The sequence below is a fragment of the Nansenia antarctica genome (genome assembly GCF_963989245.1).
Source record: "Nansenia antarctica genome assembly, chromosome: 6".
NCBI lineage: Eukaryota > Metazoa > Chordata > Actinopteri > Argentiniformes > Microstomatidae > Nansenia > Nansenia antarctica.
In genome coordinates, this window is record NC_137676.1 from 64,138,349 (window position 1) to 64,157,167 (window position 18,819).

An 18,819-nucleotide genomic window follows, 5' to 3' on the forward strand; every position below is an offset into this window, starting at 1 on the left:
CATGTGTCAATGAGGATTCCGTCAAAATAAAAGCGCTCTCAAGTTCAACTTTATTTACTATTTAAACAGGCGCGTCGCAGCCTATTATAGTTGAATAATGAACTATTATTTATAATAATTATTATAAATAATATAATTATATAATTATTATTATTATTATTTATAATAATTATTATAAATAATATAATTATTTATTATACATTTTCACAGAAACATGATTCCATCCCCCCACTTGGCAATACTGCATCAAGTGCACGGCCAAGACAAATGCTAATGAAACAGAACTGTGTTCCCCATACATGAAAACCGATTGATCAAGTTAGATTAATTGAGTCATCCAGTCAATCACAGGCATTTGACCAACACAATCCAGGGAAGAGTAAACAGTTGAAGTATGGTAAAGTTACGTGCGTGTGTGGCACATAGGATGTTTGTATGTGGCACCTGCTCGTTTGTGTTAAAGTGCTCTAACAGTTCATCTTTTTCATTTGTATTATTCTTTAAGGTTAGTGACTTGTCAACAAACACCCCTACCCCCTATTTTGAATGAGAGAAATTATAAATTATAAATAATTAAAAGCCTATGTTAGCTGTCCATGGTCCTGAACCGGGTATCCCCTAATATATAGATAGGCTAGGAGTATTTAGCCTATTTTCAGCTTTACTTTTTCGAAATTGTATAAGCATTATGGTGGGTAATTTGTCATTATGTCAACAAAAATATGAGAACATTTGATCCCATCACTTTCCATTCACCTCGAGCTTTTATTTTGAAGTCAGAAAACAAAACCGGAAGTTGTAACGGAGCTAAGTGTAGCCTAGTGGACTACAGAGAGAGCGATACAACTGAAACACCTGTCCCTTCAGTAAAACAATTCCGCAGGAGAACAAAACATACTTCTATAGTTCCGCATGCAATAGCGGTCGAAATGCAGGTTAATCATGAACAGCATATGCCACGAACGAACTTACACTAGTTATGCATTTTGGGGGTGAAAAAATCTGGGGAACATATGGGAGACATATCATTTACTTAAATCCATCTGTGAAAGAACAAGTGAAAAAGTTGTTGGATAGTAAAGTGGGTGTGATCATATAGGCTGTGTTCGGAATGGCATACTAGCATACTATTCATACTAGATATGACGTAGATTTTGAGTATGCAGTGCGTTCACACTGTAGAGTATGTGAAATTTGAGTATGCGAAATTTGAGTATGCAAGACATGTTCGGTCGGCTGGTATTGGCATACTTATTATGAATTTAGTAAGCAGTATGCAGTATATACTAATTGAGTATGCTAGTATGCAGTATGCTAGTATGCAGTATGCTAGTATGCCATTTTCGAACACAGCCATTGATTGACTTGCCTCTCAGCCTGGGGGAGGAGTTTGAGGTTCTCAGCCACACGCCTCCTACTGCTGTCAAGCTGTCACCGACACTGACTGGTGGAGTTCCTCGGCTGTCACTGAACTGGTGTCGGGACGACAATGGACTACAATGTTGATTGACACCACCCCAATGAACTTTTCTCCGCTACCGAGATAGGTTTAGATGCTTTAAACCGTTATTTTTGGACAAGGGTTTCCAAACAAGCAGGTTCCCTTAGGGAACACACTTTTAATACGGGTGCACACTCCTTTTCCAGCTGGCACACGCTGTGCTTAGTGCTGGAGGACCAACCCAGCCCAGCCAAACTCTCTGGATCAACGCGGGGTAACTCACTGTAGCCTTAGTTGGGGGTAGCCCAGCTAAGCTTTGCTTATTAAAACGGTATGCTTGCAGGACACAACATAGTTCGTTAGGACTTTTTTTTTCTGTTAGTTGGCTATACTTTTCTTTCAATTGGCTACCCGGCAACTTGTTGCTAACAGCTTTGCAAGGTCCTATGCTAGCTAATCAAGCTAGCTAAGTCAACGAGTTAAAATGGGATTACACCCTCTGGAGTTCAGCGAGTGCTACCTGGACAGTCCCTCCTTCAGGGACAAGATCAAGTCGCACGAGGCCGAGTTGGATAAAACCAACAGGTTTATCAAAGAGCTCTACAAGGATGGGAAGAGTCTGATCAATGCCACAAAGCGTAAGTTCCCACAATAGTTGAATTGATTGACAAACGTGTTTATTTTGACAGCTCCTCTAGTGAAACAGTCCCAACATGGCCAACCTGGTTTTTTTTTTTTTTTTTCGTTCTTCCAGAAACTGTCATGTTTTTAATCTCCAAGCAGCTGTTGTTCATGAGTTGTTGTACAATAACGTAATAGTTTATGGAAGGAAATGCGTTCATGATTGTTTCATAACAACATTTTGTTTGGTGATGTTGACAGGTGAAGTCAGTTAGCCCAATTAAGCGTGCACGATGGTCACGCAACATCTCCAGATGTGAACAGTCTTTCTTTCTCTGTCTTGACCTTTTCCCCTCTTATCCGCAGAGACCAGAATATACATTGTTTGCAGTCAAAACGAACAAAGGAACATTAGAAGCGGTCAACGTATTTCTGCCATTCAATTACAAACGGTTTGCAAGTGCATGAATGTGTTGAATCATAAACTGTGACGAAGGACTCCACCACACACCTTTACCTTGGTAAACACCCTAATCTCCATGTTCCCTCGCCCAGTGGGCCTGGCTGTCATGCGCCTTGTAAACCCAGGTGTTGTCCTGTGCTAACGCCTTGTAAGTCCCCTAATCATAATAGAGCAACAGATAAAGCACTGATGTTAACCTGTTGAGTGCGTTATTCAGAATACAATAGAACCGCACACTTGTAAGGACATTGAAATAAACAATAAAGTATGTGGTTCTATTCAATTCTGATTAATTCAATTACGTTAGCCGAGTTACAGATGCTTTTAGAACTGAGCCAGTGCTGTAGGAGGTTTTGATTTGATTTGATTTATTAGGATCCCCATTAGTTGTTGCAAAGCATCAGCTACTCTTCCTGGGGTCCACACAGAACATATACAAGACATAGGCCCAGATAGGGCAAGTTTGACACAGCAAGAGTGGGAACTTTCTGCTTGTCATTTTCTTACCATCCTCTTAATAGGGGGAGTTCAAGACCGATATCAGCTCATTTGTCCTATTCCTCACAACATTTCAGTATGTGTCTCCCCCCACTTACAGGTAAAAAGATAACAATCTGATGTTCCTCTTGGAAAAAGCCAGTGAAGAGAGAGCATCTTTCTAAAAATAAAACGTACATGTGACATCCACAGGCCTCTGTTTTGCAGGCCATTTTGGGAGTTATCAGCAGCAACCACCACCACGTGCAGCAGCAGCAGCAGCAGCAGCAAAGCCCTCTGGGAGCCTGTTTGGAACACAACCTCCTCTGGTATTCAGATATAATGGGTGGTTATGGAGGATATTAGAGAGAGAGGCAGAGCTGATACAATGCTTTGCACTAGCTCTATTGCACTAGCTCTAAGGAGGATACGTCGTTTTGTGTGACTCTCCACTGTTACTCTCACTTAGAAGTGACACGCTTGCTAAGTGTTGCTTTCATCAGTTGACTGCAGTGATTGATGCGGCCTAGAATAGCTCAGGTCGACGTCTTCACCTCCTGTGTGCATGCTAAATATAGTGTTTCTGAGGCAAATTAAGAGTAGGCCTCGCCACACGCCGTAGACGAATACAAACATCTCTGTGCATCTGTGCACTTAAGCAAAACAGCTGGCATATGATAACCGATCGTTACTGGCTCCACAAATGTAATTCAAGTTATTTGATTGTTATTATCACAGACTTGAAGACTATGACAGAGAAACTGGTCGGCTACTACTAGACCAATGTTATGGTGAGACAACCCTTGGCTGAAAGAGAAATCGGTGTTGCCTACAGTATGTAGCCTATAATGTGTTGGTTATTGGGGATTGTAATAAGGACATGCCATGTTAGTGATGTGTTTTGTGGATGGTTATAACACAATTCTGATGTTACCCAACTGCCAAAGCAAAACATTAGGGCGTCATGTCCCTCTTAACCAAACACATCTTTGGCGAGACATCAACTATGGCTTGTTTTTGTTCACCAACCTACTGTATTTCAATATGCTCCCAGTGGCTGCATGAACTGCTCTCGACTGACGTCTTGCATCCAGACAAAGGGCATGTGATTGTAATTGATGCTAAATGGGTTGAACGTGGGGTCATCATCTGTGTAAATAAAACAACTTTATTTATGTAGGCAGACGAGCTGCAGTGTCCAGGCTACCTGCCCTTATGTCCTTATTAAGCGGTTGAGACTGCTATATTTGGAGTGAGAACCAACGTCCTCGTTGTGTGGCATGTGGGGTCTGTCTGTACCAGCTACTAATGGCCCTAAGCTGCACCACAGGGCAGGCCGAGTCCTAGATACAGATCAGCCATGTTCTGTGCAGCCACTCTCAGCATAGCTCTGTCTCTCTGGGTGGAGCTGAGTCACAGCCCGGCTTTAATTACTCTTGGACTTGGAACAACTAGGTTAAAATACAGCACTGGGTCTCGTGAGACTCACACAGTCAATTGTCCCTTACTTTCTTCTCTGTTAAGATCAGAGCAAGTGGCTTGTGTGTCTTCCTCCCCTCTCTTTGTGGTTGACGAAATGAGAGATTTTCCTGCGATTCGGAGAGATAACAATTATCTGCTTTCACCCATTGAAACCAGCTCATGTTTTTGATATGGGGGATTGATTATGGCTCCCTGAGCTGTTTAATCCGTGCTGCATGTGATTTGCCGTCATCAGATTTATGACAACATCAAAAGCTGTGTTGTCAGGGCGGATTTCACAGCACGGCTTCATCAAGCCTTCGAAAGGTTTGGTGTGGCTGTCTAAACGCTGTGCATTGCGTGGATGGAAGCCTGCTGTACAGTCAGCCCATGTTCCAAAAAAGATAAGGAGTAGGACTCCATAAGGAGAAGAATTCACTTTCCTTTGACCCTAGAATGATCTCTCGTTTTGGCTTCTCGAGTGGAATTCCTAGCTCTTGCCCGATCCAGATCCCAAGGCCCCCCCCCCCCCCAGTCCCGCTCCAGCCACTCCTACGCCTGGGAGGATGTCCCGCGACGGAAAGTCCTTGGTTTCTGGAAGGAAATGTGCAAACAGGGCCCCGGGCCAGAGAGCCGTGACATGGAAGTGCCCACATCGGATGAGTAACAGGCAGAGGATGCGCTCCTGTTTCGCTGTGGGTTTCCTTCATACTAGGAACTCTACCCGGTCACTCTGTACCCATTCCGTCCCCCGGTACACAACCTTCAGCAGTTCCCCACAGTTGGCCTTCCCTTGACTACGATTAGGCTACTATCTGTCTTTCAATGTGAGTCAATGAGACCCATTTCCAACATCAGGGAACCTGTACCGTTCTGAAATCTCCACAGAAATGTCCTGATTAATAAGGGTCTTTCTCATGCTCTTTTTAAGAGCCTCTCTCAATATAGAGAATGTCTGAGGCCGATCGTGTGAAACTAGGCAGAGTTGCTGACTGGTGTCGGTTTCGTTTGGTTATCATGGCCACAGCTGGACTTCCTCTGGTTAACCAATGGACTGCTCACAAATGTAAAAATATTTTGTCCCATTTTTTGCAGTAAAAAATAAACACATTGGAGCCCTTTTTGCTTTGCGGGCAGTCAGGACATTGTCCGCCAGGGTTTGCTCTGGCGAGCTTCAACTCCTTGTAATCACATTACTGGTTCTGCCAAAGAGCGACATCACAATCTTTCATTAAAATCGCATTAACACAGACGTGAGGTCATGGAGGAGGAACGCTTCTCCATCTTGCCTTCTTTGGAACATGAAGACCTCTGTGTAACTGATACCAGCATACATGGTTCTTGATGACGCCATGATGGCTCTCTTTTATGGTCCAGGTGCTTGCTATCTGTGGGTTTAGACTCGTTGGCTTACCTAATATGGTCACTCTGAACTCCTCTCCCTTTTATGAAGTATGTGGACGCTGAAATCTGTGTTTCAAAGCCTCGTCAAACAGGGCTACCTTCTTCTCAGTGCCCAAGGGCCATATCTGCCTTCAACCTCCACCGAAATTTGTGCTGAGGTCGAGAAATGTGCACACAAAGCTTTAGCTTGAGGGAAATTACAAGCCTGTCTGACCAGTTCTACCATACTAAAGATGGGTGGAATCAAAGATTCAAGCATTTTTCAAGATTAATCATGTAACTAGTTGTCTCATGGGAAGTACTGGTACCTCCAAGGACACCATACAGATGACCACGATGAGGCCTTGGAGAGAGAGAGAGAGAGAGAGAAAGGGAGGGAGGGAGGGAGGGACAGACAGACAGGCTTGTTTTGATGTTGAAGCGCCCTGAGGGTGGACATGAGGTAATGCTGCGGCTGTCATGAAGACTCTAGCCGTGAAAGATGAGGGAGGAAGAAAAACTCCACAGTCGGAACAAACTAGAGAGAGAGAGAGAGAGAGAGAAAGCGAGGGAGGCCTCCGGAGAGGAAAAAGGTGGGCCCTGCAGCAGGAGCCCGAGCGTCGGGTGGATTCTGACTGGAAAGATGTACGAGTGGAACAGGAAGGCCTGGGGAAAGGCATGGTCGTGTAAACACGGTCCACTCTGTCAGGGCCTGGGGACAGGCCAGCTTTGACCCCAAAGTGGCACATCTGATGGGAGCGTAGCAATCATAACAAACACGTCGCTCGCACAGCGCCAATGAACACATCGTGAACTTTGTTGATAACACAACCGTAAGGTTATTTAAGAGTAAATGTTTGACCCCAAACAGGCCATTTTGTGGATCATTTGGAGAAAGTGTGAATGTTGGGTGGAGGATTATTGTTTTGTTGATACTCTCTTACCCAAAAGGATGAAGGGTTAGGCTTCGCTGCCTCTAGGCCTACTTGACAGCTATTTTGTTTAGTTTATGGTAGAGTGACAGTTGTAGAGTTTTTTATAAGATCAGGCCTGATTATCCTACTTAAAATACCAGCAATTTGCCATGAAGCGGAATCATTTGCTCAGATGGAAATACTCGGCTCACCCAGGAAACCCAGCTTTGCTCCAGAAAAACGTCATGAAAACAACATGTGCCGCCTGTGAGGCAAAAGTACCCATGATTCATCCTTCAGCCCGAAGTGAGGTCACTTCGACAATTAGGATGCAGTGTTATGTTGTACAGTTACACCATCCACCCCCTCAGTTACGCCAGGCTGCCTGTGTCTGTCATCCCCCTCCTTCTAAACAGCTGTGCCATGAACAGAGGCACAGTGGCATTTGAGGAGACGTGTCCAGCACATATTAAACTGTGTAGGCTAATCAGTGTTTTCAATACATAGACGAGACTGTGGCGGGCCGCCATAGTCTAAGTTGTCCCGCCATAGTCTCATAACGAACCCACCCCCTACCCCTGTTGACAATTTTATTTACAGACTTTTTTTTTTTAAATACATGGTCCACCCCCCACAGTCCCACAACATCCTGTGAGAAACACTGCCCCTCCATGGCATCTGTCATCAGCCCGTTTTGGGGGTGTTATTGTAACTTGGTGGTGCTGGTGGTGGTGGGTGTGGTTCACTTCCCTCTATTCAGGGGAAGAAACCATCATGTCATCATGCAACAGGTTGTTGTTAGAAGTCAGCAGTGTTGTTTGGTGTTAAGATACCCAACACAAACAAACTAGGCCCAAGAACCGCCACCCTCACACCCTCTCCCCACCTCTTTTCTGCATGAGTGGAGGATGAGTGTGCAGTGGGATTATGCAGATGAATAAGTGCTACAAGTGTGAAATCAGAACACATAGTCATGCTTTAGCACTTTGTTGTGACATGTCACAGGTCTCGTTGCAGTGAAGGTGTAGGCTGCACTGCACTGTAGCTTTCCCCTCAACATCCTGCCTTTGTATCCTGTGGCTTAGACGATTTCTCTACCTCAGTGTGTGTCTGTCTAGGTGCTCTTTGAGACTGTTTGCACCCAGGAACAATGTCACGCCATTTTAGGCCTATCTTTTTTTTTTCTGGCTTTCCTGTTGCAGTTGTACTGCTACTGTACATGGCTCATAACTGTTTACCTCTAAACCACTGTACTTGCCATACTGTACCACTATCATTGTCATGTTTCTATATCATGTTCTTCTATCACTGTTTGCACTTTTGGTTAGATGCTAAAACTGCATTTCGTTGTCTGGTATCTGTACTCTGCAATGACCATAAAGTTTAATCTAATCCAATCTAATGTAATCTACAGGCCTCTGGGTGATTAAGACCTGCCCCCCCCCCCCCGCTTTGATGAACCGACATCATCGCCGTGGTAACGCTGTTGTCGTCGTCGTCCCCGTCCTGCTGTATAAGGGCACTAGTGTTTATGTCACACCGCTAGGCCTTTTTCACATGTTTTTCCTGTTAGAGGAAACTTGGCCTGCGATATTGAGATTAATGGAAGGTTGTGGCTCTATGACTCATGCTCCGAGGGTCTCTGGCTTCTTCTAACAAAGGCTAGAAGTTTCGACGGTTTCCAGGTTTTCGCTGAAATGCCTTTCTTTAAAAGGCGAGGGCCAGGGGAATGCTTCTGCCCGGAGCTCCCTGCGCATGGTGTTTGTCCTCTCCCGTAGGATAACAGTTATCACTTGGATCAAGAAACGCAGACCTCTCTCGCCTGTCACGGCTGTTATTGCTCCCCCGATGGGATCCCTCTGATGTGTGCCGTGGTGCGATTGTATTGAAGTTATACAGACACACAAAAATGTATCCTGCTGCCAGTTTTGTATTTATGTTTTTCCTTCTCTCTCTCTTTTCTCTCTCTCTCTCTCTTACAAATGGTAAGAGAATGCTTCAGTGTGATGGTGTGTTATGTAATGGTGGAGTGAAGCTAGCTGTCTCACGGTGGCTCACATCCTCCAACTACCCACCCCTCTGGGAGAGGAGGGGGAAAGAGGGGAGGGGAGAAGAGAGGAGGGAAAAGAGAGGATCAAGAAGGGAAAGATGCCGTCAGATCCACCCAGTGTTTTCCATTAATTACCTAGACCGTGGTGGCCCTCCATTGTCTAATTTGACCCGCCATGGTCTCACAACGAACCGAAAATATTTTTACAAGCGAGCGGCACGATTTTTGGGATTCGCACTGCATCTACTGTAGGTCCATACGATTCAGCACTATTGATGAAAGACTTCCGAGGGGTCCGAGGTCCACCCACCAGTCACCAGTCTCACAAAATCCTGTTGGAACCACTGCCACCAATGACCTCTTGATGATTGATGATTGATTGTGGCTGTAACCAGAGTGTGAATGCGAGGGATGGGACTCCCCTGTAAGCTGCAGTGGTCCACACACATGGCACTAATCAACAGAATGGCAATCCTATTCGGTTGTTAAGTCGTGACGTGTTTCCGGGTCCAAAGTTGGCTGAGGCGCTCTCTTCGAAATGCCTCAGTAATAATAATAATTCATTATATTTATATAGCGCTTTTCCGAGGCTCAAAGACCCTGACAATATGGGGAAAACGGGAAAGTGCTGTGTCCCTTGTTGTATGAATAAATCATAGTCTAAAAAATTATTGAACTGTCATTCTACCGCTGTAGTACACTGGTACTCTGGTGCGGGGAATTTCTGGTTTGGACCCGGAAATTGCTAAACGTCACGTTTGACGTCAGATTTAACAACCGAATAACATCACTGTCCCAATGACATCACCGTCTCTATGACATCAGTGAGAGAAGGAAGCCATGGAAACAGAACTCTCACAGTCCACATTGAATTCGATCGGATCTGCCTGAGAGACAACAATGTTTCTCCATCATTTTAGTCCTAATTATAATAATTGTTCTCCATCTATCACATGTATGACAGTGACACACTTCTCTTCTTGCCTCATCAGTGCTGTGGGTGTGGCCCACGACGAACGCCTTCCAGTACCTCTCTCCCCCCCAGTGACTTCAAGGCTCTCTTATCTGTGCTGTAGTTAAAGAATGTGTTATGTTTTACTGGGTGTCCTTTGGACCTCCCATGGAATGTGTCCATGGGAAGTCATGTCTGCCTGGGTGTCATCATCGCACAGCATGGTCCTGCAACCAATTAGCACTCTTCCTACCATGAATTCTGCAATGGTTCTCTTTTTTTCCCCACTGCTGATCTGACTATACACGATATTATGTGATGGTGCCCAGATTTAGATCTGTAGATAGGTAAGTTGTTGATCCCCGAGGGGACAGATATGGACAGTAGCCTATACGCTACAGTGTGTTGAAGCGTTCTCAGTGTACCGTGGAATGTTGTCAAAACATGTTTTCCTACACTAGACTTGGGGAGGGGCGGCCCTCTCAATTTTCCACTACGGTTCAGTCGGTTCAACAAACCGTCTTTTTCTTTTCCACTGTAGTGAAACTGTCACGATTTGATAAAGATACACGCAGATGTCTTTACAGGATCTGGCATGTTAATTTAATGGTCCTTGGCCCGAGCATAGATTACTTTTTCTTGGTATTACTGATGGATAGATTATTCACTTACTTAGACAAACGTATTGTTGTATGTCACCTTGGATAAAGGCGTCTCCTAAATGCCAGACATGTAAAACGTATAGTAGGGAAATCAAAGGTGTGGAATGTTTTGATCTGAAAATCCATTTTGAGTGGCCACTTTTCTCCTTAAATGAAGCGCAGTTTTCAATCGCATCACCATTGACATTAAGCCATAGTCAGTCAACCAGAACTGATCTAATTCAACAGTGATCGGAAACAGATTTCACCAATAATAGACCTAGTGTCTTGGCGATAATGGAGCTAGTGTCTAGAGCTAGGCGTTTCTCTCGAATGCGTCAAAAGGTAACGAGACAATGAATGCAGCTCTGTTGAGTACCTCCACACCCCTGGGCTCCAGTATCCGCTAACACTAACACACCACATAGAATGAAGCACTGTCCTGTATCTGGGCCATGCTTGCTAGGTGCTATGCTAGTTTGGATATTGAACCACAGCCAGTGGCTCGTGTGTGTGTGTGTCTGTGTGTCCGTGTGTCTGTGTGTCCGTGTCCGTGTCCGTGTGTGTGTGTGTGTGTGTGTGTGTGTGTGTGTGTCTGTGTGTCTGTCTGTGTGTGTGAGAGTGAGAGTGAGAGAGAGATCTGGATCAGCCTTCAGCACCAGACGGCTACAGCACTGATGCCCTTTTGTGATGCTGGCATCAGGAAGCAGAGGTTAGCTTCGCTGGCACCACAATCGCTGGCACGCACTGATGGCACCCTCAGAGGTTAGCTTCGGTGCAATGCCCTGAGGGAGGACAGTGATTGGATGAAAGCTGGTCGCACACAGTCACCCCAACATCCCTGACAGGATTATCAGCCGTAACGCGGCTCAATGAGACTTTGGGAGAGAGGAAGCCAAGACTCTGCCTCATCTGCATTGATTTGATGATCCAGGAGACCTGGAGGCATATCGGATGTGACTCGTTGTCACTCTATTGTTGAGTTGGACTCCTGTCCATAGCACAACGCATTGTGATGAATGAATGAATGAATGAATGGTCTTTATTGTCATTAATATAGTACAGGTACCATACAACAAAATTTGTGAGGGGTGGCTCCCCTGGTGCTAGGAAAAAAATACTAAAAACAAGAAGGGAAAAGAGCTGGTTTACATAAATAAAGGCTATATCCACTATCCACTATACTATACTATACAAATAAAACACTGTGCTGTACTCTATGCTATGCTAACAGCTTGTTGGAACACGCTATCTGTCTGGGTCTTTTCCCTCGTAGCAGATATGAAGGAGAGACGGATGAAAGAGACAAGGGTAGAGGAAGCTCGGTTTAGACTACTGAAATGTACCCAAGGATGCTAGTTTAGACTACTGAGATGCACCTGAAGATGCTAGTTTAGACTACTGAGATGCACCCAAGGATGCTGATGCTAGTTAAGACTATTGAGATGCATCCTCATAGTGTGAACTCATTCTGGAATTCCACAGCCAATTCAAGGAAAATTGCTATGTTCAACGTGTGTGTTTGCTACCAAAATAATGGTCTGGCTTCTATCACCCATACCTCTGTTTTGACAATACTCTACCTCTAACCCATACTTTGCTACTCCCACATCAAGTGTGTTTACATCACTAGGACTACAACTCTGTTATTCCGCTGCTGAATGGCAGTTATTTAAAAAAAAATAAAAAAAAATGGGTAGCATAGGTGTTTATCGTGCATAGCATGTAAAGAACGTTTGGTAACACACTTTACATTAACGTCACATTTGTTAAAGCGTTTATACAGTAAATGGTTTATTGTTTACTTATGTGACCTGTGATGTGTTACCGAAAGGTTCTGGGATCTCAGCAACCACCGACTGACATAATTGAACTGATTCATGATCAACTAACCTCATGACATTCCCGTCCCCCTCAAAGCTGTGTGTGGGAGCATAGCCTCAGCTGATGATTATTTGCTCTTAACTAATAAGGTTAGTTCACAGTAACGTGTTGTGTGCCTGCAGCTATGTGTTTTAGGTTACAGGCTGTGGTAGTGTTTGTGGTAGGAACAGCGAGATAGACTGAAAGAGCAGGCCTCCTGAGAGCTGCGGTTTGGGGCTTGCGTCATTCCTCTCACACCAACCCCCATCTGACGAAGCTCACTGTAGCTGCTCAGTGCAGCGGAGAGTGTGATGTGTATCTCACTCTCATATCCACTCTCATATCTCAGTCTTCTCTTATGGAGTTTAGTCACCTATTGTAGCTACCCCAAGTCACGAAGGTCTTCAGTCTATAAGGAGATTTGGTCAATGATAATGCTATCAACCAGGTCTGTCACCCTATGGGAACAGTGAATACGGGGCCTCGGTGATGCCTCTGAAACTGCTGTCTGCCACTTGATTGGTGGACAGGAAGGCTATTGTTAACACTTCCAGGTCACCACATCTTTGGGGTCTCTTGTATAAATTGTGTCTCTCAAACATGTAGGCTAGTTGTATTTCAGCTGCCTTTCATTATCATCGGTATAATTGTTGTACCGCACAATACTTCTTTTTTGGGACAGTAAACTTAGTTACTGTCTAAGTAGTTAACTAGTTACTTGACTAAATGCTTTTGGAACTGCTCTTACTTCACAAGGGTCACAATTCCTAGAATTCAAGTTTCTTCAAATAGTGAAGATGCATGTCACTCTCATATCCACTTTCATATATCACTGTTCTCGTTTTGTAATTTTGTCACGTACAGTAGTCGTAGATCTAGTCACAAAGGCCTGTGTCTGCTGCAACCCTAACAACCAAGAGGCAATACCATAATCCTTCCTCTGTCACATTCCTCCTGACCCCAAATCATCGGTTTGGTAAAGCATTGTTCAACCAACGTCACAACTAAATGAATTATAGGGCCCGTAACACAGGCTAGTCTATGAGTAAGTGTTCATCTCACTAGTACAATCCCTCTAAGTAGTGGTCGGAGCTGTGGATGGAGTCCAGTGCAGACTTTCTGTTTAATAAAGGGTTTTAATAAGGCTTATTGGACTCTGGATGAGGAATCTCGCAGACTTCCGAGCCAAGATCTAGGCCTATGTTTGGATTCTGTTGTTTTGTTTTCCTTTGGTTGTAGCCCCACTGTGGACAGACATGAGCTACTATTGCTGTTACTGTAATGTTTTGATGCCAGTTTTAGAAGTGCGTTGGTACAGAAGGGCTACTTTCTTCTTATCTTCATCCTGTGTCGTCATTGCTGCTCTCCTCGAGACTTCTAAAAAAGCAACAATTACCTCACTCGTTTAAAAAAAGAAAAAAAAAGAAAGAAAGAACAAGAGAGGATGCTTCCTGCAGGTGCTATTTACAGCCAGGCCAAATCAGAGAGCAGGCACTTGTAAACAATGCACTGCACCACCCTAACACCCTACATTACCAGAACTTGAAATGCAACACAAAAGACAACGTTTTCTTCCTTCCTCTAACACTGTGACTGCCGATGACGCTTGTTCTTATCATAAGTTTGACTTACTTATAATGATTGTAGATGATTCACCTACTTAGACACATGTACTTGTTGTAAGTCGCTTTGGATAAAGGCGTCTGCTAAATGCCAAAATGAAAAACATAAACACACACACACACACACACACCTGGGTTTCCGTTAACCGGCAATTGCCGGTCTTTGTCCGGTAAAATTTGGTGAAGTCCGACAAATTGAAAAGTCGTCGGACATATTGTCCGGTGAAAATAATTCCCTTTGAATACAATTCGCTAAAGCTGGCTGGGTGCGTTCGTAAACACGCTCTGGAAATCCGATCAGCACTCGCGGAACGCCTCTCGTCCAATCGAACGACTCGGTCGCTCTGTGACATCGAAGCCAGCGTGCGCTCCGGCGCTCTCAGAGCGTGTTTACGAACGCACCCCTAGAAGTTTCCAGCCAGCTAGCTGAAGCTGCTACACACACCAGAGCCATGGCGACCGAACGGCAAGTTAAACAACATACTATAAAAGTGACATTGTTTTACTCATTACTCATACGTTTGTTGTCATTCGGCGGTGCTAATAGTCGCTTTCTTTTTTAATTTATTTAATTTATTTTATTTTAGCAGTTTCCCCGAAAGTTAAGTGTTTGTTTTTATATCACTATTTGCACTTCTGGTTAGATGCTAAACTGCATTTTGTTGTCTGGTACTTGTACTCTGCAATGACAATAAAGTTGAATCTCACCTAATCTAATCTAATCTAATCTAAAATAATCTAAAATAATCCCATCACTATTACTCCCTATTTTCATCAGTGTTTCAATCCTTGAATCTGTGATGGAAATCAAGCAAAGCCACTTCAAGTCTCCCCACCACTGACAGCGCTGGGTGTGCCTTTCCTTACACTCTCGGTTATTCCCTGTGGATTTAAAAAAACGGTGTTTTGGTTTCTATAATGTGGTCTATTCTCAGTGTTGACGAGCAACTCAGGGGGCTTTGAGATGGCTAACAGCTAATTAAAGGAGTAATTCCACTCAAAAGGGTAGAAGTAAGCTGACTGACTGTCTGTCTGTCTGTCTGTCTGTCTATCTGTCTATCTGTCTGTCTGCCTGTCTGTCTGTCTGTCTGTCTGTCTGTCTGTCTGTCTGTCTGTCTCTCTGTCAGTGTGCTGGACTACCTATGACTTCCATGGTACCTGGGAACGCGTTGTCGGAGAGAAACGCCCTCTGTACAAAGGACCTACTGACCAAAATCCCTGTTCCCCGTAGCCTACATGCTTGCACTGTTACTGTTCAATAAAATGTTATACATCTAGACATTGTGGTATTTCTTTATATACGTATCCCAGACTGCCTATCAATTGTTTCTCAATAAACAGTTATGTTCTTCCCATTGTCATACTCCTGAGCTAAACGAAATGCCTTCCCAACCAGCGAGACTTATAGAAATGACGTTGTTTTATTGATTTAAAAAAAAAAAAAGGGTAAAACTGTAAAGAGAAAATAGAAAACTCACATTAATCCCAAACAATTTAACAAACTTCAGTTAACGTAATGTGGAGTCCGTTCATTGATCGATGCTGTCTGTTCAGTTCCCAGTGAGGCGCCCGTTCAGCGCTGGACCCGTTCAGCGCTGGATTTGACGCATGGCATAGCGCGCATGCGTCAAATCATGTTATATTATTATATATTATATAGCTCGCATCTAATCGTATCGGATGAGAAATAGACATTAAATGGCATATATAGGCCGCTACACAACAGTAATCACCGCGACAAACATTAGATTTGGAGGAAAAAAATATATGATTTTGGAAAAAAAAATTTTTATTATATTTTAATATGATGACCGGAATATATCACGTTTGTCCGGTAAATCGAATTCTTCCCGGACACGATGTCCGACGGCAAATTTTTCTAACGGAAACCCTGACACACACTCACACTCACACACACACACCACAAGGTGATTGATAAAACAGATTTCGGATCAGTCATCTGGGGCGAGGCTAAGTCTTTTGTGCCAGCAGGCATTGTGCTGCAGAGCTCACATGATTAAGCTTTGGGCGTCAGTATAGCCTAACACACACACACACACACAACCACCCACCCACCCACCCTGCAGGCCCAGCTCCGAGAGGTTAACAGCAAGGACCAGGCGTGGGTGGGTAAGCTGCTTAATCGCCTGGGGGTAGTACTGCTGCACAGGAAATGTGTGTGATGTCCCACATGTTGTCAACATTTTGTCAAGATTTTATAGAACACCAAGGAAGCAGACTACGATGACATGAAGATGTCTAGACCTTTTGTTATACTGTGGCGATTCGCGATTCCTACCTGTCAATCATTCGTAGTCGAGGATGGAATAATCCATAGACCCAGTGTCATTCCCTCCAAATGAATGTAATAGTGACTTCTGCAATACACAATATTATATTATTATAGCTAATTCTAATGAGACCCCCACTGTGACGTAGGAAAGAGGCAAATCTGAAGGACTTGTTGAATTGCATGTTTTCTGAAATAGGAACAAACTGACTGGGTTGTTTTATTTCGCAGTTTGTGTGTTAGTAGACCCATCAGAGAGACCCACATGTACTGTATGTGCACAAGCACAGAAAACGTTAGTTTTTCATAACAGGAGACCTTTAAGAGTTATGCAAGTGTATTGTGCGTGAGTGTCGGAAGATAATCACATCAAGGCGGTTCTACTAACTTCCTGATTCCTATCTCCATAGTTACCAGCGCCTATTTGAGAATCTGAGGTAAAGGCTAAAGCCCAGCTGCTCTTGCCCATAGAGACCCAGCCGTTTGGCCCAGCTACGGCTAAAGACACAGCAGCCCTGGATACCTCCCATAGCTCCAGTCTTAAAATATCCTCCACTGCATTCTCCCATACTCCCCTCTGGGATGGCCACCAGCCAGAGATCACCGACCCCTGGGAAATCGAGACAACACACACAGCTTAGAGACGGGCCTAAAGAGAGACAACACACAGCTTAGAGACAGGCCTAAAGAGAGACAACACACAGCTTAGAGACAGGCCTAAAGAGAGACAACACACAGCTTAGAGACAGGCCTGAAGAGAGACAACACACAGCTTAGAGACAGGCCTAAAGAGAGACAACACACAGCTTAGAGACAGGCCTAAAGAGAGACAACACACAGCTTAGAGACAGGCCTAAAGAGAGACGACACACAGCTTAGAGACAGGCCTAAAGAGAGACAACACAAACAGCTTAGAGAGCGTCCCACTGCTGTCAGGACTGCAGAGTCACTCCCTATCTTCCGCTGTAGACTGTGAAGACCCATCTGAGATTCTCTTTAGGCTACACCTAACACCTCTTCATCCCCCTCTACCCCCCCTATACAGTTTCTCTACTGTAAATAATAACAATAATTATTAATTATTCCTTCTTCTATCATGATGACTGCCAATGGCCCCTGGCCCTAGCATAGATAGCATAGACCTTTTCTTGCTATGACTGATGGATAGGCTAGATCAGTGGTTTCAGTAAGTGAATCATCTAGCCCAGAGGTTCTCAACCCTCTCCTCGGGGACCCCCAGCCGCTCCACATGTTTGATCTGTTCCACCACCAGCTCACCTGATTCAACTGATCAAGTACAAACCATATATGTATGTATATATTTATACTTGATCAGTTGAATCAGGTGTGCTCAGCTGGTGGTGGAACAGATCAAATATGTGGAGTGGCTGGGGGTCCCAGAGGAGAGGGTTGAGAACCTCTGGGCTAGATGATTCACTTACTGAAACAAATGTATTTGTTGTAAGTCGCTTTGGATAAAGGTGTCTCTCAGGTCTGCTAAATGTCAAAATGTGAATGGACACAGGCCTAAAGAGAGCAAACACACACCCTAGGTCTGTGTTCTCTTACACAGACGCATGGGCTTTGTCTCTTCACAACATGTTGTTTGAGCCAATGCTTCTTGATGTCTCTGTATGTAGGCTAATCACATTTTAGTAGGGGACCGCGTTATACTGAATGACATTTTGACATTTTAGAGGTCAATAACTCGTTAAATGTAGCATTTTTTCCACTGTGAATATATCTGGGTAGATACAGGGCCAAGGGTTACGTAACCTAACCGAATGCACATCTTGTACGTCTCGTCTTTGGCCCCTACAGAGAGAACGGGCGTTGTAACTCGTGTCTTAAACAACCCCTCCTCCTCAGATAGGTATGTTGTAGCCTACACTAGACCTTTGTAATTTAATAATTAATTAATGCTGAGATGAGATGAGTCATTGTGTGTTCAACTCAAACAATCACATGTATTTGTATAGCACTTTTTACACAAGACAAATGTTGCAAAGGTGCTTCTCAACAAGAACAATGCAATACAAACAATATGATCAAACACTAGACGCTATTGTTCAGCACTTGGAGTTGCATTCAACGCATGACTTCTACTAGGCCTATATATGCATAACATTTGATTTATTGATTGATTTATAACACCAAACCAGAAACCAACCCCCATAAAGCAAGCCATGCAAAAGAAAAATAAGTGGCACAGTGGCAGGGGAAAAAAATCTGAAAACAACCTCCCCATGGATGTCATGCTCAGGCACGTGAGATCGGCATTACGCTTTTGCGAGTGTTCTGCTCTGCTTATCGATATATTCTGTTATATAATAACACCAGCCTAATTACTGTAATGATCATGTAGACTACATTTACGAGCCATTCTTTTTCCATATTGAAAATGATGTCAAAGGGTCAAATGTTGTGGTCAATATCAGTCGTAGACTAGGCTCTCCACTGTGGGTTTACCCTACACACACATCATTGATTAGGCTACATGTTCTCTGTATGAGTTGATTACATGTTCTCTTCATGTGTTGAGTACAGTTTGCATTTATAAACCTGTCTCTCTCTTCACTGGGGTGGTCCAGCATGGCGGTCTACAGTGATATGCCTGCATGGGTTGGAATCTGGCCTATGA

General features: G+C 44.1%; 1 protein-coding gene across 1 annotated transcript in view; it reads left to right on the plus strand.

Annotated features, from left to right (window-relative positions):
* Nucleotides 1–1,925: 1,925 nt before the first annotated feature.
* The window catches only part of arhgap10 (Rho GTPase activating protein 10), a gene marked incomplete at both ends in the record, with an annotated part of 64,633 nt that continues 47,739 nt past the window's right edge, over nucleotides 1,926–18,819 (plus strand). Inside the window, one exon of the mRNA XM_080534751.1 lies at nucleotides 1,926–2,079. Within this exon, the coding sequence (XP_080390877.1) occupies nucleotides 1,926–2,079 (154 nt within the window). The remainder of the gene's footprint in view (nucleotides 2,080–18,819) is intronic.